We start from the raw sequence: 19,383 nt of genomic DNA on the forward strand, positions 1-19,383 counted from the left end.
CAAAGGTTGGACTAAGATTGAGATAAAAAAAGGACCTCGGGGTGATTGCACAGACAAAACTCTATTTCCAGAACTGAGGTGGCTGAGCTTAAGCTGAAATATTCAGCTTCTTCAAGGTTTCTGTTCTTGCTGTCAAGGAAATGTTAATGTTTTGGGATTGGATTGTGCTTGCAAGGCCACTGGTTGGCTGGGGCCATGCAGGAGCTTTACAGGTGTCCAAGGGTCAGACCTGCCATCCGCTGACACCACGACCTGTGTTTCCAATGATTGCATGCTTTAAAGTTATGCATTCAAGTTTGGAGGGAGCTGTATGTAATCTGAAGTTGACTTTGGCCAAAGCTTAACTCCTTTCCTCCAGAAGGAAGAAAATCACTTCCACCACATCACTTTTAACCTGATTCTCTAGAGATTGTATGCGGTTTGATCCAACAAAACGGATTTGTTCTCAGATCAAACCTATTTATGTAATTTCAAAACTTATAATCTTTTAGTAGCATAATAGTTACATTTAAAAGGAAACAAACTTGTGCTTCTGATTGTTTTAAAGGGTAGCATGCGCTCAGCAGGGCACGGCTAGAGTCTGGGGCTGGAGGTTGTCCAGTGCACCAGTTCCGACCAGGGAGCAGAGAAAGCAGAAATGGCTTCAGGGCTCCGGTTCCCGCAGGCTGCTTGTACGTCAGTGTGGCAGCGCCACGTGTTGCTCCCAAACGTGGGCTGCGTGTAAGACGTCCAGTTTTTAAGAGGAAGTGATTGCAGCCAGGTGCGTGGTAGTCCTCTCTCACTGCTGCTCTGCCCTCTGCATCTACCGAGATAATCTCCGAGTGCTTCAGCTGGGGCTGCTGTTCAATAAGAAGCTGGTGTGTTTGTGGACTTATTCACAAGTTCTTAATGTAGGTAACACATACACAAATGTCAGTTGTGGGCAGTCTGATTTTAAAACCAGGCACCCTGTTCCTGGCTAGCCTAGCCCATTCTACAAACTCCGGAAGAGCTTGGGGCATCGCTGCATAGCTTCACTGCGTCCAATTGCTTCTGGTGGCTCAGAAATGGAAAAGGAACATGAATAGCATGGTCATAGTAATATAGATGGTAAAATTGGAGTGTACAAGCGGGCTGTACAGCGTATTGGCATATCCGTACATACAGCTTTGCTCCCAGGGCAGCACTTCCCCTGCAGGAGCCTGCACAAAGTGGGCAGAGAGCTCTGAGTGTGCCCCGTCCACATTCTCAAGAAGCTGCTAAAAAGAAAACTTGAATTCTCAGCACACAGGTATGGTGCCCGAATTCAGCAGCACAAATGAGTCATTGTGAGCAACTCCCTCATGCTAAAATTAGCGTAGCTGCAAGCATGAGAAAGCGTGTCCCCATCCGGCCAGGTCTGTTGTAGGAGCGGGAACCCCCCGGCACAAGCCTGAGAACGGCTGTCCCCGTGTGCCGCAGCAGCAAACCCTCCTGGCGCGGCCGCGGCCGGGGCCGGGCTGGGGCTGCCAGCGGCTGTTGCTTGCTTCAGGCTCAGGCTCGCGAGAGGCGAACAGCTCTGCCAGGACGGCCGGGCGGTTCAGAGGGCTTTTGTCAGCAGAGGGTTATCAGGTGAGGGAGGGACTGCTCCTCTCCCAGCAACTAGCATCGCAGTCGTGTTGTTATGTTGCAGAGCTCTGCCTCCTAAATTTCGGAGCTTCAGCTTGCCACCTGAATGACATTTCAGATGTCATTTCCTCAGAGCAGCAACATCCGAGGCTCGGGGTGAAAACAGGCTTGGGTAGGTTACGTGGGTTCAGAGAGGAATCATGGCTGTAGCTGGGGACCCGCGTGCTCCGAGAAATAATGGAAGGCATAAATTCTATTTGATGTCCCTAGGTTGTTTGGAAGATTTTTCCCTGAAGCCTCCTTTTTCAAATAATCTGAAATTTGTACCATTTTCCCTAGTTCGATCTTTATCAAACACTGCAATTTTTGAAACAGTCTAAACAAGCGTGAAGATTTTTGATTGCCTAAAAAAAGTGGTCCGTTAAACAGTGTGTCTCTGTAGTAACAGTGGGAGAAGGCTGACTTGGCTTTAATTTTGTTGTACGATACTATTAATTTGCAACTTCAGGGTGATCTGGACAGAAGAGGACTTGTATTATTCTTTTCCTTTTTTTTTTTTTTTTCACGCGTGCTTTCTAGAAAAACCAGCATCGATTTCTAAGTGCTAGAGAGAGCAGCTTGCTTTGGAAGTTGTCAGCCTGATACAAACGATCTTTGCTTCGAGCTTCCTAAAGACACATAATTTCTACTTTGTCTGAAAAGAGGAGGCTGGCTTGTTTGTTTTTATTTGCAGCATTCGGCAGCATTGCTGTAGGCCACTGACTGCAGGATGGCAGTAACACAGGATTATCCTGCAGAGCCGTAACTAGTGAATCCATAACAGCCAACCTGAACTCTGCTGCGGGCTGCCATTTAATACCACGAGAAACTGTTTGCATTTCATCATGTAACCGGTTGTGTGAATTCAAGAACCTTCCCTGGATCGGGCAGTGTTTTCAGATGAAAGAGAGAAACTACCAAATGGCAGAGTGAAATACATAGTTTGTTTTCCTGTGGGCCTGTCCTCTAAGCATAAACAAATACACCGGAGTGACGGCTGCGGCTCAGGCTGCAGGGAAGGAAAGTGGGGAGAGAAGGGGCAGAAAGAAGGAATGTAAGGGGGGAAAGGTTGAAGGCTCCTTTCTAACGAGATAGATTTCTTTGATATCCAGGCAGTAGGAACAGGATCGAAATGAAAGGGACAGTGCAAAGTATCTCCGCGGTGTCAGCCGAAGGGTAAAACCCATTCTGCTGATCTTCAGACCCTTCCTGCTAAAATTCCCGTTGGAAGCAGTGCAGAATTGAGCCCGTTTGTGATTTTTCCCTCAGGCCCTGTTAGATCGGCTTTTATTCAATGTGATTGCAGTCCGGATCATAATAAAGTTATTCTGTTCCTCATGAAGCTCACATTATGGATGTGCAGCCATCATGGTCTATGGACTGCCTAATTTTTCCTGTAAAAACAGAAAGCTTTCTACGGCTGGGAGCTTGTAAAAACAAGCCCGAAGCTACCCGAATTTTTAGCTTTGCACTACAAACGAGAAACTCAATTCTCCGCTGCAGAACATGTATGCACCTACACACGCTCGAGCGTTTGACAATGAGACTCATTCATGCAGAAGAAGACCCTTTCCAGGTGAACGTCCCCTTGTCCCGGCGCCACACGCCTCCGGGGAGCGGCCGGGGGACGCGGGGAGAGGGGCCGCGCTGCCGGGAGCGCCGGGGAGGGCGAGCAGCGAGGGCAGGGGCAGCCGCCGGGCTCCGAACGAAAGCTGCGGCCGGCACAGCGGCTCCGCCAAGGAAACCGCCTCCCCCGGCCGGGACCCGGCCCCTGGGCCAGGTGCCGCCGCCGGGGGCTCGGCAGGCCGGGGCCGAGCGGGCAGCGGCGGAGCGGGGCGCATCCCGCCGCGCGTCCCGCTGCGCTCCCGGGGCCGCGCTCCGCAGCGCCGGGCGGGGGACCGGGAGGCGCCGTGCCCTCGTTTTACGCGGTTGGTGCGGGAGTAAAGAGTCAGCGATCTTAAGGGCTTTGGGAGAAGAACAAGGGAAAAAAAGAAAAAAGAAAAAAAAAGAAAAAAGAAAAAAGGGAAAGGGAAGAAGGCAGAAATGCTTGCGACGGTGTCACGGTAACTCCCCTTTCCCGGATGCTCCGGCAGCAGCCGCGCCGAGGAAGCGGCCGGCTCCCGGGGCTCGGGGCTGGGGCCCACCCGCGGCCGGGCCCCCGCCACGGGAGCCCGGTGAGCCCGGCCGAGCCCCGCTACTGCCGCCGCGGCGGTGCCGAAAGGGGCCGGGGCTCGGGGCTGGGGCTCGGGGCTGCGCGGAAACGGAGCCCAGCGGGCGGCAGGAGGGGCCCTGCCCCGGGACCCGCTCGGGGGAGTTCCCCGCCGGAGGCTCGCTTGCTCTCCAGGAGGGAAGGAAAAAAAAAAATAGAAAAGAAAGAAACTGTTCGGGACACAGTCTGCCACGTTTCCGACCCAACCAACCTCAAAACTTCCAGGTAGCGATCGGCTCCGCTGCCCGCACCGGGTGAGTAGAACCGCGGGGAGGGGCTGCCGGGGACTCCCCGGGCTGCCGGGGCCAGCCGTGGGGCGCCGGGCCCGCTGCCCCCGCCGTGCTGCCCGGTGCCCGCCCGCCGCCGCGGGGCTGGGGCTGGGGCAGGGGCAGGGGTGGCCGGGCCGCGGGGCTCTCGCCGCGCCCCCCGCCGCCTCCCGTGCCTCGCTCCGGACTCGGCACCGGCTCTGGGGGCACAGCGGAGGGGCCGATCGGGAAGGGGGGCCCGGCCCGGCTCCGTACCGGAGGAGGAGGGCGAAGCCCCGGCGCGCAGCCCCCCCTCGGGGGCCGTCTTGGCGGTGCGCGGCCGGGGCTGAGCCGCGCTCTGGCCGCCGCCGTCCCCGCCGCGCTGCACCGGGAAGGGGCTGCTCGGCCCCCGTGGGAAGGCAGCGGGAGCCCTGTTCCCGCTGCCCCGTAGGGACCCCCGCTGGACTCTGCCCCTCGCCGCAGCGGGGCGGGCACCGGGCGCCGGCGCCGTGGCCCCCGCTCCGCCGCTCGCCCCCCCGCGTCCTCTCCGCGCCCCGAGGGCAGCTCCGCCGCCGCCTCTTGCACTCCGTTAGCCCGACTTTGCGGGCGCCCCGGCACCGTTACCGGCACCGTTACCGGCGGGCAGCCCGCGGGGACCTTCCCACCCCAACACCGGGCCAGTGCCCGCCGCCCCCCGCCCCCCTGCTGCTTGCAGTGCTCCCGCTGCCACATTTCTGGGGTCGAGGGGGCCCCAGCGCCCCGCTCAGCCGCAGCAAAACCCACTCCGGGCCGGGCGCTAGCGGCGCTGCTGCGGCGGGGCCCCAGCCGGGTGAGCGAGCAGCGGGGCGGCCCGGGGGGGCCGACGGCATCGCCTGGCGCCGAGCTCCCGTTCATCCGGCGTGTCCCTCCGTGGGGCTGTCGAAAGGGGAAAAAAAAATTAAAAAGAGAGGGAAAAAGAAAAAGCCCCTTGAATGTCAAATGTCCCGTGTGAGCGAGCAGGCCCTGCAGAGGAGTTGCGCGCCCGGTTTGGGAGCGCGGAGGGAGGTCGGAGCCGCTTGGAGGAGGTGATGACACACGCGGCCGTGCTGTTGCACCTGCCCCGGCTCTCGCCGCGGAAATGCCTGCGAGGAGGCCGCCGAGAGCAGCTTGGGTGGCCGGCAGCGGGGAGCTCGGCCGGCCCTGGGGAGCTCGGCGGGCCCGGCACGGCCCGGCCCGGCACGGCTCGGCACAGCTGGCCCCGGCTGCCCTGCGCGGGGCTCGCCGCCGGGGGCCGGGCAGAGAGCCGAGGAGGGCGGCCTCGTCCCGGCCTCGTCCCGGCCTCGTCCCGGCCTCCCCCGGCCGCTCGGGCTCTGCCCGGGGTTGCCGAGGGGGCTTCGTGCGCCCGTCCCGGCTCTGCGCGCCTCGCCGCCGTGGCCACCCGCACGGAGTTCGTTTTTTGGGTACACGCTTCTCGGCCGCCGTGAGGCAAGCCATCAGCCTACACGGCCGCGGGCGAAGATGCGGAAAGGTGTTTTAACTGAGACTGTGAGAGCGCCCGCGAAGGGCTGCAGCACTGCTCCGTTAAAATAGGCTCGGGCACCGTGGGCTGCCTTTGCCCCGAGCGGCCTCTCCCGACAGGGGCCGGGGGAGCGGACAAAGCCCCTGCGCGCCCCGTCGGGAGCCGCCGGCTGCACCGGGCACGGCGCTGGCGAGCCGCCATCCCTCCGGGCTTGGCTGTGGTTACGAAAATCGATGCGGGACGCTAAGTCGGCGGGGCGGGGAAAAGCGCTGCGCTGCCATCCCGGCTCCCAAAAGCCAGAAGCGGGGCTGGGGGCCGAGACCCGGCGGCCGCAGCCACCGAGGCCGTGCCAGGGGCTCCCCAGGGTGCTCTCGGCCGAGCGGGGAGACGGGGCCGGGCTGCGGGCGGGTCCCGGGGCAGGGCAGGGCCGGGCAGGGCAGAGCAGGGCCCCGAGGGCTGCCCGGGGCCGGGCGCAGGTGGCCCCGGCTCCGCGGGGCTCGGCCCGGCTGCCGGCCGTGCCCGTCGGCGGGGCGGCGGGGATTTCGGCCCCCTTGTCCAGCACCCTCGGGCCCGCCCGCCCGCTTTGCCGCGGCGGGCAGAGCCGCCCCGTTAACGACTTCTCGTTAGGGGACACCGTTCGTGCCCGGCCCGGTTGGCGCTGCCTCTCTGCGGCTCGGGGGGCGCTACCCGCGGGCAGCGGAGGGCAGCGGGAGGGCGATGTGGCCGCGGCGCTGCGGGGACCGCGCGGACGAGCGGCAGCGCGGCGGGTGCCGGCCGTGCGCTGTGGGTCCAGGCGGCGCCCCCGCGGGCACGGGCGGCGGGGCCCGGCGGCGGGCAGCGCTAGCGGCCGCCCTCGGCTCCCCGGGCGCTCTCGGGCGGCGGGGCCCGCGGGCAGGACGTATAAAGGCGGCGGCGTGTGCGGCTTGCCCCTGACAGCCCCGGGGCAGGGGCAGGGGCAGGGGCGAGCGCCGCGTCTCCCCGCCGCCCCCCCGCGGCGGCCCCCCCGCGGGCCCCGCCGGGCTCCCCGGGAGGCAGAGGGCGGGCGGCGGCGGCGGGGCTCGCTCGGCGGCCCCCGGTCCCCCCCCCGGCGGCGAGGCAGGGCCGGGCCGGGCCGGGCCGGGGCGGTTCCGCTCCTCTCCGCTCCGCCGCGCTCGGCGGGGCCACGTCGGGCCGCGTGTGCGCGGGGCTGAGCGCGGCGCCGTGACTGCGGAGTGAACTCGGCCGTGCCCAGCGGCTCGGCGGCGATAGGGGAGCGGGCTCCTGACGAAAGCGGAACTCGGCCGGGCCCATACAAATCAGAAAAGAGCCCGGCCGCCGCGGCAGAGGGGAGCGGAGCCCGCGGGGGCAGGGACGCCGCCGCCGCCGCGCTGCACGGAGCAGCGGCGCCGCGAGAGGCGCCTCCCGATCTCCATCCCGGCCGCGGCTCCGGCCCCGGCTCCGGCCCCGGTCCCGGCGAGCCCCGGACGGGACGGCCGCCGGCAGCGGGCTCGGCGCAGCGCGCACCGGCAGCGCTCGGCACCGCGCAGCGCTGCGCGCCCCGGGCGGCGGGCGCGGGGCACCATGATGAGCAGCTACCCGGACGCCGAGGAGGACGCGGTGGCGCTGCTGGCTCATGACAGCGGCGGCAGCAAGGAGCCGGAGCGGGGCAAGGAGGAGCTGGGCGCCGACAAGGGCCCCGAGAAGCCGGACCCCTCGCAGAAGCCCCCCTACTCCTACGTGGCCCTGATCGCCATGGCCATCCGGGAGAGCGCGGAGAAGAGGCTCACGCTGTCCGGGATCTACCAGTACATCATCAGCAAGTTCCCTTTCTACGAGAAGAACAAGAAGGGCTGGCAGAACAGCATCCGCCACAACCTCAGCCTCAACGAGTGCTTCATCAAGGTGCCCCGGGAGGGCGGCGGCGAGCGCAAGGGCAACTACTGGACGCTGGACCCCGCCTGCGAGGACATGTTCGAGAAGGGCAACTACCGCCGGAGGCGGAGGATGAAGCGGCCTTTCCGGCCGCCCCCGACCCACTTCCAGCCCGGCAAGACCCTCTTCAGCCCCGACAGCTACGGCTACCTCTCCCCGCCCAAGTACCTGCAGTCCACCTTCATGAACAACTCGTGGCCGCTGGCGCAGCCCCCCGCGCCCATGCCCTACGCCTCCTGCCAGATGTCTGGCGGGAACGTCAGCCCCGTCAATGTGAAAGGACTCTCGGGCCCGGCCTCCTACAGCCCCTACTCGCGGGTGCAGAGCATGGCGCTGCCCGGCATGGTGAACTCCTACAACGGCATGGGCCACCACCACCACCCGCACGCCCACCACCCGCAGCAGCTCAGCCCCGCCAGCCCCGCGCCGCCCGCCGCCCCGGCCGCCAACGGGGCCGGCCTGCAGTTCGCCTGCGCCCGCCAGCCCGCCGAGCTGTCCATGATGCACTGTTCCTACTGGGAGCACGACAGCAAACACAGCGCCCTGCACTCCCGCATAGACATCTAGGGAGGCTCCGACCGGCCGCCGCCGCAGAGTGCCCCGGCCCCGGCCCCGCTCCGCTCCCGCCGCGTTCCGTGCGCTGTCGTGTGCCTCCTCCTCCTCCTCTTCCTCCCTCTCCTCTCTAGCTGCGGATTCTCCTCTCTCCGCGCCCAAAGCGTGGCGGTGGGGAAAAGCCCCCCCTGCTCCGCGTCTGCTTGCAGGCAGCCTAAGCGCGGAGCCCGGGCGGGCTGCTCCCCGCTCTGTCTGTCTGTCTGTCTGTCGCTCTGTCCGTCCGTGTGTTCGTTCGTTCCTCGGGGCCTGGGGCTTGTTTTCTCGGTGCTTTTGGGGAGGGGGGGCGCAATGACAAGCAGGCCGGCCACCCCTCAACGCTCTGCCCCGTTAGAAGCCGGCCTCGGCGTTCTCGGGCTCGGCCCCGGGGAGCGCCGCGGGGCTGTGGCGGTCCCGGGGCCGGGGCCTAGGCGCTGCCGTGCGCCGCCGAGCTCGGCCTCCTCCTCCCCTTCGGCTTCTCTTTCTGCTTCCTCGGCCTGCAAAACTCTCCTCTTCTTCCGAGCTGTGCCTTTTCTTCGAAATAGTGCTGATGGGGGGACTGTCGTAGCCGCAGGAGAAGTGCGATGTCGCTGGTTGTTAGAAGCCAACAAACAAAACCCGCCAGGGTCACTCGTGAAACGTTTCGGCAGCGGTAGATGTATTTTTAAAGGAGACAATGTCCTCTGAGGTCTTAAAAGTAATTTTATACAGGTCTAAAAAAATATTTTGATGTTATAAAAAGAAAAAAAAAAAGACGTTTTCCTACGAAATTGGAATATTTTTCCGAGCGCATATTATTAATAATGAAAGTTTAAACTATCTTCGTATTTTTCGACCCCAAATCTGGCCCAAAATGGATTTTCGGTAGGTTCTGCTTTTGAATGCTTGCCCTTTTTCTTGAAACGTTTTGATCCTTCGATTTTACATAGATTAATGTGAAAAGAAATAGCGTTTATAATACAGGGGCCAGTTCATAGCGATTTTATAAGTGTTTATGTAAGCTGATAGATGCTGTGGCATAGTACCATTTTGGGACCAACTTTTCTAGAGCGATCTAGCACTTTTATTGTACTTTCTAGCATTGTAAAGTCTCCAATAAAACGCTTTTCTTTCTGTCGATATCGTTGTCTTTCACTCCGCTCCCCCGCGCTGCTGTTCCGTCGGGAGGCGGCGGAGCTCCGCGCTCCCGGAGCCGCTCCCGGAGCCGTCCCGGGGCCGCGGCAGGCGCGGGCCGGGCTCGGGGTGCGGAGCGGGGCCGCTCGGAGCCGGCCGGGGCCGCTGCCAGGCGGCGGAGCGCGGCGGGACGGCGCTGCCCGGGGCCCCGGCGCTGCCGCGGCGCGGCTCCGGGCTCCGCTTTCGTTTCGGCCCCGCTTGCTCGGGGCCGCGGAGCCGCGCCGCGCTCTCCCGGCCCGGGCCCGGCCCCGCCGCCTGCCCGCGTACGCGGGGGCCCTCCCTCGGACGCCGGGCCGGGCCGGGGCCGCTTCCCCGCGGCCGGCGCGGGGATGCGGGGGTCCCGCCGGGCGCGGGTCGCTAGCACCCCGGGGACCCCCCCCATGGCGCTCGCCCTCCCGCCCAGGGCCTTCCGCAGCCTCCCTGCTCGGAGGACCGGGGCAGCCCCAGCCCGGGCTCCGAAGCCGCAGCGTCCCGCACGGCGGGCACGGCCGGCGGAGCAGCGCTGGGCTGCCCGGCCTCGCTGCCGCCGGGGGCTTCGAGATGCCGCCGGCCCCGGGCCCAGGGACGGCGCCGGGAGCGGTGTCGTGCCGTGCCCAGGCGGTGACCCCGCAGGGACACAGCCCGGCCCGGCACCGCGTGGCCCGGCAGCCGGCTGTGCCCATAGCAAGAGCCAGGGAGCAGCGCTTTGAACCGGCGGTGGGCGATGGGCGCCCCGGGCAGCACGGCCTCCTTTCCCCAGGGCGCCCGGGGCGGGAGCGGGGAGCGGCGGGGAGCGGGCCAGGGAGGCCCCGGGCTGCCTTCTCCCGGGCTGCCCTCCCCCGGGTGCCGGGGGGGGCCGGGCAGCGGCGGCCCGTCCCGCCGGGGCCCTGCTCTCTTCGCCCGAGCTCCCCGGCCCCAGCGCGGCCCCGCTCAGCCGGTGCCGCCGTCGCGCCCGTGGGATGTTTCTGCGATCTTTCTCCGTGTGTTGTAAACAAAGGCAAGGCTGGATGTGAACTCGCGTGGTTTATTAAGCAGCCACCGTGTCCTGGGCACGGCCGCGGCTCCGCCGCCTCCATCTTTGCCTCCCCCCCGTGCGCACGCAGCAGGCCGGGGTCGGCGGGACCCGGGCCGCGTCCTCGGCAGCGCCGCCGCAGCGGGGACGGGGAAAGCAGCGCCGGAGCCCCGCCGGGAGCCGAACGGGAGCCCCGCCGCCCCCGGGCCGGGCTGCCCGCTCTCGTCGGGTGCCGTCGGGCGGTAGAGCGGTGCCCGGCTCGTCCTGCAGCTCCCGGAGCGTCCTCGGCTCCCGTTCGGCTGCCGGCGGGACCTCTCCGGCCTGGGGCAGCCACGGTGCTGCGCGGGATCGGGCCCCAACCGAGCCGTAACCGGCCCCGGTGCCGAGCGGCCTCGTGGCCACGAACGGGCCGGCCCGGGCCGGGTTTGCCGCCGGGGCTTTGCTCGGCGCGGGGCGGGGACGGCTGCGGCTCGACGGCGTCTCCTCGCCCCGGGGCCCTTACGAAAGAAAGCGGCCGAGCGCCGGCCTGACGGCAGGAGCCGGCTCTGCGCGCAGGGCGAGGCCCGGGCCCCGTTACGCGAAGGCCGCGGGCGGGCGGCAGCCACACACCGGGGGCCGGGGGGCTCGGGGCCGCCGGCCCGGCCGAGCCGCCCGCCCTGCCGGAGCGGCCCCGGGTTTGCGCAGCGCTGGCGAGAGATGAAAGCAGAGGAGCGGGGACTGTTTTCTCCCTGCACGGAGCGGGCGTGGAAAGAGCCTCCCCGAGGCTCCCACCGCCCCCCGGCCGCCCCAGGGGCAGTGCCGGGCCCGGGGCGCTGCTGTGCGGCCGCCGCTTCTCCTTCCCCGCCGCTCCTTGGCGCAGCCGTCGAGCCCTGCCGGTGCTCGGCGGGTGGCACAGCCCTGGGCGCCGGGAGCGCTCTCGGCACGGCCCGGCGCGGCCCGGCACGGCCCGGCACGGCTGCCCTCTGCCTGCGGCCCGGCGGGAGAGCCGGGGCACCGCCGTCGCGGGGCGCTGAGGAGGACCCCCGGGAGCGGCGGTGGCCCGGGGCGCCCCGGCTCCCGTCGCCGTGGCCGGGCCGGGTGGGCGCTGGGGCGGGGACGGCGGGGCCGGGGCCGGGCTCCTGGGGGGGGCGGGGGGGGGGGGGGGGGCACGCAGCCGGCTCTCACCTTGCGGCCCCCTCCCGCCCCGGCCGCTGCGGCTGTTTGATACCGCCTGATTCCTGGTATTCTTGTCCGTGTTTTAAGTCGTGAAAAAGTCATTTCCAGTCCCATGGTCCGCGTTTCACCCTGAACTCATTGAAAAGAGAGTGCGGGGTCAGGACTGTTTATTATACAACCAATTAAAACAGGAAAATATGCAAAGGCTTCATTCAGCGAGATCCGGCTATTGTTAAGCCGAAAACGATATTTTGGTTTCAGAAATAAAAAAGTCCGTTTGTTACTTAAAAAATCTCCGCTCTGCGTGTGTGACGGCCGCGGGGACGGGCGGGCAGCGCCGCCAGCCCCGGTGCGCCCCGCCCGGCCGCCGCTCGGGGCCCCGACGGGCGATGCCCGGGGCCGGCCTCAGGGCGCTCCGCAGCCCCGGCGGCGGCCGCAGCCCCGCGGCTCGGAGCCGGGGGGAGCCGGGGGGAGGCCGCCAGGTGCCCGCTGCCCCCGCGCCTCCTCCTTGCCGGGGTGCGCGGCCCCCCCGGGCTGGGCTCCCAGCGCCGGGAGCGGGCCGGGGGGGTCCCGCGGGGGCTCGGCGCCCGCCCCAGGTAGCCCCCGGGGCTGCGCTCAGCAGCGGGCCTGGGAAGCTCTCCCCGAAACAATCGGTCGGGCTGGCCTAACCCGATGAGTTTATTTTAGTCCCCGAGCTGTATTGAAAACATTAGCTCTGCTTCTTGTGGTTGTTTACAGCGTGTTGGTCTCGGCACCACGGCCGCCCTTCTGGAGGAGTCTCGCAGAACTGAGGCGGAGGGAAACCAACACAGAAGTGGCTCGAAAAGCGTGATGGCAAATGATTAATCAAATCCGAGCCAGGAAGGCGGAGGTAATCAATGAGTTTTCACTTATAGTTTACTCGGATGGACATCTTTCTCCTTTTTCTGCCTCTAAGTTCGGAAACCACACGGGGGTTCATTAGCCAAGCAAGCAGCTGCAGGGCTCGCTGGGCTGGTGGGAACTCCTTCCAAATGAGCTCCGTGCTTCTGAAGCGGAGCCCGGCTGTCCATAAAACCGCGTGCTCGCCGCAGCCCCGGCACACGCAGCCTCGGCGGGCACCGAGGCCGGGCTGCGCCCCAAAAAGCCGAGCCCCGGCCCGGTCCCCCGGGGCTGCCGTCGAGCACACGGAGCCCGAGCGCACGGCGCAGGGGAGCGCGCCCGGGCGGCCCCAGGCGTTGCAGGGCGAACGCCGGGCTCCTTTCGGGAAGCCAGCTCGGCTGGCACCTCGCGGTGCGGCACCGGCTCCGCCGGCTCCGCTTTCGGGGCCGGAGCCGCCCGTGCCGGCCCGGGGAGCCGCGAGGTGCCCGCACACCGCCCGCCCCGGGGCGCCCCGAGGGCGCAGCCTCCTCCCGCCACCGGCGGAGGCTCGGGGTGCCGGAGCGGATCCGTGTAAACGCCACAGCCCTGCTGGCACGTGGGTTTGTCACCTACCTTCGTTTAATTGACTTCTCTCTCGGATTTTTTTCGCACACGACGCGAATAGCTCGTTCGGAGCGGTCACACGGTAACGGAGCGGAACGTCCCGTTTCCTTTTTTACACCGTTTTCGATTAAATTGGGCAGCCCGGCGTTGACGCCGCCAGGAAAGCGAAGCGGCGCGAAGCACCGCAACCTGCGCTCCGGCCCCCGGCCGAGCATCTCCCAACAAACGCGGGCACCTCTGGCTCGCGGCGGGGGCGGCGGGGGCACCGAGAGCCGTGCAGCAACGGGAAATTGGCCGTGGGAGACGGCGGGGAGCCGGTCCCTGATTTCGAGGCTGCCGGGGGAGCTTTCAGCTCGCTGGGAAAGCGACGCTCGCCAGGAGCCTGCCTCCGGGTCCCGCTGCCGGCTCAGCCCAACAGCCAAGTTAGCGCCGCGCTGTTGGAGGTACGGCGCCTGTGTGCCCGCGTTTCCCAACGATAACCGTGATTTTTCGGCCCCTTTTCTCTTGCTATCGTTACGTTCCGTGAAAACCCAAACAAGCAATAAAGGACGGGGGGAAGCCGAGCACAACTTGTGGGGTAATGCCCTGAATTATCAAAAGGGGGGAAAAAAACAGAAAGGAGTCACTTGCTAGGCGTCATCTTTTTTTTTTTTTCAGGTGTTGCTTTTAACAAAATATTCGGGGGAAAAAAAAAAGAAAAAAACAAACAGGAGGCAGGCTTGGCGATAATGTGCTCGGCTCCCTCTGCTCCCTGCTCCGGGAGGCGATGTCCCCCGCCCGGGGACAACCAAGTGCCCCTCTCCGAGCCGGGCTCAGCGCCAGAAACCGGCGGCACCGGGCGAGGCTGGGAAGGGCTCCGGGGAGCGCCGGGCTTCAGGAGCCTGGGGGCTGGAAGCCCCAGCCCTGCCTCCGTTCGTTTGCAGCGAGGTTTCGCAGCGGTTTTCAGAGGCTTTTCCCGGCGGTGCTGGCTCCTTGTCCCCCGCCGTGCCGGGGAGAGAAAGGCGGCAGCCGCCGGCCAGCCCCGCTCCTTCCCGGGGCTCCCGGCTCGGACCTCGCAGCCTGCCGGGCAGCTCTGCCGGGGGAACAGAAATGGGAACCACTTGTTTAAACATGCCAAGGTCCCCAAATCTCTGCGAGCCATCGCAGAAGGGTTTTTTCCCTTCCCGGAGTGGGAAGGGAGTCAGGGGATTACAGGCAGGAATGTCTGCTCAGGCTGCTGCAAGCACCGCAAGAGCTCGCCTTGCCTTTTTGTTTTTCCCATCAGTTTTTCCATTCCTAGAGGAGAATTTCTCGGTATCTGAATCAAAGCGCAGTATTCCAACTTTTGCTGTTGTTGTTTTGTTTTATCTTAGCCCCTTTTCATGTTTCCAGTTAAAAAGTGACAGATTCGGTGGAGCTCTCGGCTGTTTCCCATTAGAGGCGGGGAGTTCACCGGCGTGCCGGCCCGATGCTCCGCAGCCCAGAGCACCAACAGGGCCGGGGAGCCGCGGGGGCCCGGGGGCGAGCCTGAGGCAGCAGCGAGAGGAGCAGGGGTCGGGAAGGAGCCTGCGGCGCTCCCGGCCACCTCGCCCGGCTCGGCACGGCTCGGCACGGCCCGCATGGCTCGGCACGGCTCTGCGAGGTTCGGCCCGGCTCTGCGCAGCTCTGCACGGCTTGGCACGGCTCTGCACGGCCCGGCCCGGCTCTGCACGGCTTGGCACGGCTTGGCACGGCTCGGCATGGCTTGGCACGGCTCGGCACGGCACGGCCCGGCGCTGCCCCCTGGCGGAGCCGCCGCCCCGCGCAGCGCTGCTCTCCCGGCCGCCGCCGCTGCCCCCCCGCGGGCTGCGGGCAGCCCGTGCCGTGCACCCCCAGGGGTCCCCTCCGCGCACCGGGGCCTTGCGAGCCCCGCGGGTCGGGAGGGCCGGCGAGCGGGGCGCAGAGCAGCGCCTGGCGGAGCGGGACGAGGTGTCGCGCCAGCTGCAGGGCCACATGCACCTCTAAACGCGTGCCCGATACAACGCACCTCCATAAACCCCCTCCTCCTGCAGCTGAGTCCTGAGCACTGTAGTTCAGGTTTAGGAATCGTTTTGGGTGCTGAAGTTTTAGGTGATAAATCTTCATTTCCTACCCTTAGAGCAGGAAAATCCGCGTGCGGTCTGTTGATCTTGAGCTAAGGAGCAAGTTTGTGATTGCAAAATGTGCAAACAGAATAAAAGGGCCCAGGCTACAGAAACAGCCCCTTCCCCACGCTCGTTTGCTAATGCCCAGACACCGGGGGGCTGCCTGCTGCCAGCAGCACCGGGTGCTGGGGGTCCTAGCACAGCTGGAGGTGCTCACACCTCATTAGCTCCCACGCGGACGCTCACGTTATTTGATCAGCTGTCGCCTTTTAGTTGAAAAGGAGCTGCATATTCGTAAAGTATTTGAAGAAGCAGTTTGCTACAGAAAATCCAGTGGGGAGGGTTCCGGAGCAAGCCCACCCCTCTAGCACGTGCCTGGCAGAGGGAGCGCACAGGGGTGGTGCAGGTCCTTGTGCCCCCGCTGGCATCCCCGCCGCAGGACGAGCTGTGGGAGCCTTGGTGGTGGCACCTCCGCTGCCAGCACAGAGGCGTGGGTGGCAGCTGAATCCCCTGAGCCTTTGACTGCCCAGATTTGGCAGCTTCACAAGGCCACCGCCCCTTTCTGTGCCGCCACCTGAATGCCACGTACCACGTTGCAGAGTGTTATTTTGCAATGGAAAGGCCTCGGTGAGGGGAGCATCATATGGTGAGCAAGGAGACATGCCTAAGTTTTCCAGGGCTGTTTTTCCTTTCGCTCTTTCATCTTCTGAGTGATGAATAAAGGGGAGAGCAGAGCCAAATTGTGGAGCACCCACAGCTTGAAGCAGGGAGTGGGTGCTGGATGCTCCTGAGTGAAGGCTCTCACGTCACATCGGGAATTCCAGAAGGAGTGGGAAATTTTGTTGTGGTTTATCTTTATAGCTACTGTTATATTTGTTTACAGTTCGAGCAAGATTGGGGTGTTGCTGCAATAACACAGCGTGCAAAGCAGCCCCAGCTTCTGGGAGCCCCCAGTGAAATATTTCTGTAGTGGTTTCAGGCTGTTGCCCACCCCAGGTGAAGGAGAGCCTCGCTCATGAAGAACTTGCCAGGACTGCAGGCGCTGCGCCTTCACTGGCGCAAATCAGTGCAGAAGTAACAAAGTCAGCTCAGCTTCGTTGTACGGGGTGTGGATTCCTACCACTATTGGCACATTTGCTTAATAGTACTTCTTTCTTAACAGTACTTCTTTTTCATTATGTAGTGCTTTGTGTCACCGTGCTGCAGAGCAGAACAACTGTCACGAGTTAACTTTTGTCCTTTTTTTCCCGGAGAGCTGAAAGAAATGGACCATTTTCTGGCCACCACTTGCTGTTTTCCAGCTAGAAGTCAAGGAAGGAGGCTCACCTACTTGAAAGCCAGGTGGGGCAGGAGAGGAGAGGGACAGAAAAGATGAAGCTCTGTGCGTGGCTGTGTTCTCAGACTGCTTGGAGGAGGGTGCCTGTGGATTCGGCACCAGTGGATCTGACAAAACGTGAGAAGTGTTTTTCTGTATCACTTACATTGTAGCTGAAATGTGAAATGAGCTCCATGTGGCAGCGGCCAAAGGAAAGAAAAAGGGAGAGGGGAAAAAAGAAGCACTCTCCAAAAGTTTCAGTTATCCCTTGAAGCTATATTACAACATATACTCCCCTAATTGAATCAGTGTGAGAACTTTTCCCCTCCACTTAGATCAGCGCTAGTCTCTGTCCACTTCTCCCTGGAGACGCACACATTTGATACAAAGATGTGCAGGGGACACCCGCACCTAGGGTAGGATTTTAACATTTGGTTTGTGCTTTAACATCTGAAAAGGAAATGTCAATTCTGACGTGCCTTTTCCACAATCCATTATGATTTTCTCCCTCTTTCCTTCCCTTCTTTGCAGACTTTGCGCCAGGGTGCGATGCAGGAAAGTTGTGTCTGGGTAAAAATTATTGGATCTGCCCTGAGAAGGCAACAGATTTATTGATCATTTCCCGTGGGTTTGTTGGGAGGAATCAATAAAGCTTAGAAATACTGGTGGTGTCTGCGAAGAGCTGTTAGCGTGGCTGTGGGCTCGCTGCTGCTCCAGCCCTGCCACCCGCTGAGTCTCGATGGGGAGTGGCCGGCGAGTGCTTCCTTTTCACCTGTGAAGGACCAGGCAACGCTCGTGAGCCTTGTGAGCCCTCAGTCATTCAATTTGCAGGGCGTTTTGAGAAGAATGGAGAAAATCTGCACCTTTCAAAGCATCAGAGCTATTACATAGCACAAAATTAATTGACAGCTCAGAAAGCACAAGCGACTGATACCCGAGGACACGTCTGTTCTCTAAGTATTCACATGTGCGAAACAATACGTGATCGCCCCAAACATATGGCTCTTGTATCAAGTACATGGAATCAAGTTGAATTATGAAGACTTTGAAAAGGTCCTCTGCTTAAATGTACACATCTCCCTGAAATGTCCAGCTCAGTTTAGTGCAACAATTAAAAACAGATAGATTGTCAGGAGGCATAGACTGGGGTTAGAGTTAATTCAGTATGAAAGAAATGAGTGACTGGGAATGAGGAAGAGGAGCACAAGCAACAGGAAAGAAGCAGGAGTGGGTGGAGGGATGAAATGCTAATCGGGGGGGTAGGGAGAGCCAGAAATAGAAGGTGTTGAAGGAAAGAAGTGAAAAAAAAAATAGGAAAAAATGAAGAAAGGATATGAGATTGGAAAGAGAGGGAGAGTAGCGAGAAAAATAATGTCAATTTTCTTGTGTAATCTGGCAGCTTTCACTTTAGGCGTGCAAAGGACGAGAGCAGACCTAAAGGCTACTACTTACATATGAAAAGTATGTGGGAGGGTCTTCTTTTGATGGTTAGATATTTAAACGCACGCAATTATATAAACGAAACTACATATTCATTGCCGTTTCTCTGAGGATCCTGCACGGTCCCCTGGAACCAGTTTTCCCCACGCTGTGTGTCTGGCAGCACTGACTCCTTCCCGTGTGCCGCGCCGTGAGCCAGGACTTTCTGCTTCACCTCGCCATTGTTTTCTGTCCCACTTTCGCAGCTCTGGAGGCTGTTTCTCACCTCCCTGCTCCGTGGCTCCCGGTGAGCTGACAGCCCCTCCGACCTCAGGGCTGTCTGCCGAGGTACCGCCATTGCTGGCAGTTGCTGTTTCCTGACGTTGATATTCATGGCAATATTTTCATTACACACTGGCTCTTCCCACTCTTGTCAAATGTTTTATTGTTGAATCAGTTGGGTATTTTTATTCCATCTCTCTGCCTGCAACCTGCTGGTAACATTGGCATTCATTTTCAGAGGTTTTTTTTTTTTTTATTAAAAAGTCACTGAGTTATAATTTAATCTAAGGCAATGCTGTCTGATAGTTTAACAGTAGTAAATATTGATCAGAATCTACCTCTGCCTCCTCTAAAACAGGCCCTTTGTTGTTTTAACGCCATCTCCCATCTTTGGCTTGGGGGCTACTGAGCCCATGGGTTGCATACCTTTGACTAAGAGTCTTTGTACTTGTGCCCAGGAAGCTGTGGTCTGTGGTTGTATGAAAAATAACAGATGCAAAAAAGGATTTGACACAATCATCCACCTTAGCTTCAGGAAGGCTGTCCCAGGGAGCTGGGAACAACAGACGAGGCTTCTGCCTCCGGCAGGTTGGTGCGATGCCCACGTCCCGAAGAGAGCTGAGCATCCTCAGGAACTGCTGGAGCCTGCTGGCGCTCCCTGCTGCCCCCCTGCCCGCACACCGGGCTGGCTCTTCTCCGCCAACCAAATAGACGTTTTCTGGGTTTTCCTAGCTGATCACAAGATTTGTTTCAAAGCTGCCCAGTGGTCCTGAATGTGATCCCTTGCTTCAGGTCAAACTATCACATCCATTGACCTCAATGTCACCAAAATTTGGTTGTGCTTTCTGCTGAACTACCCACTGCAACGGCAGTCTGTACGCATGCACACAGACAGGGGCTGTGGGTTTTAAGCCTGTTTGCCAGATTGCTGCTAACACAAATAACAGAAAAATATTTGCCATCAGCCATCTCTCCACAGACAGTGTGTTGTGGATAGCAGAAAATGCCCTTGTCTTGCACATTCAGGGATTTGTTGCTGGATGTCTACCTGGGTGAGCGTTCCCATCCAGCTGGCTCCCAGGCTTGCACTTGTTCCCAGTTTTCTGTGAGCCATTCCAGCTCCATTTTGTCTTGCTTTAGAGGTTCTGCCCAGGGTGTGAGGGCGGTCAGACTCCGTCAGTTTTCTTTCATAAACTGTGGAGAGCTTCCTCTTCTCCAAAGGCAACTTCAGATCTTTCTCTGATTGCACAGGTCCCTTGTCCCTCCAGGGAGGGCACCCTTTCCAGGAGTCCAAGGGATCAGCATGCTTGGTGATGGAAACTTGATTTCCTGGTGCTGCTAGAAACGGCGTCTGTGCTTTTTGTTAGTGACCTGCATGCTTAGTTCATGTGCCCAGTTATAGCTC

The 19,383-nt window shown here is 62.0% G+C and overlaps 1 protein-coding gene across 1 annotated transcript; it reads left to right on the forward strand.

Annotated features, from left to right (window-relative positions):
• The first annotated feature begins 6,997 nt into the window (after positions 1–6,997).
• FOXL2 (forkhead box L2) lies at positions 6,998–8,194 on the forward strand. The gene has a single exon (XM_083849311.1). It carries the CDS (start codon positions 7,139–7,141, stop codon positions 8,054–8,056), a length of 918 nt encoding a protein of 305 aa, XP_083705437.1. The 5' UTR covers positions 6,998–7,138; the 3' UTR covers positions 8,057–8,194.
• The last annotated feature ends 11,189 nt before the right edge of the window (positions 8,195–19,383 follow it).

The sequence above is a fragment of the Anser anser genome, assembly GCF_964211835.1.
Source record: "Anser anser genome assembly, chromosome: 9".
Taxonomy (NCBI): Eukaryota; Metazoa; Chordata; class Aves; order Anseriformes; family Anatidae; genus Anser; species Anser anser.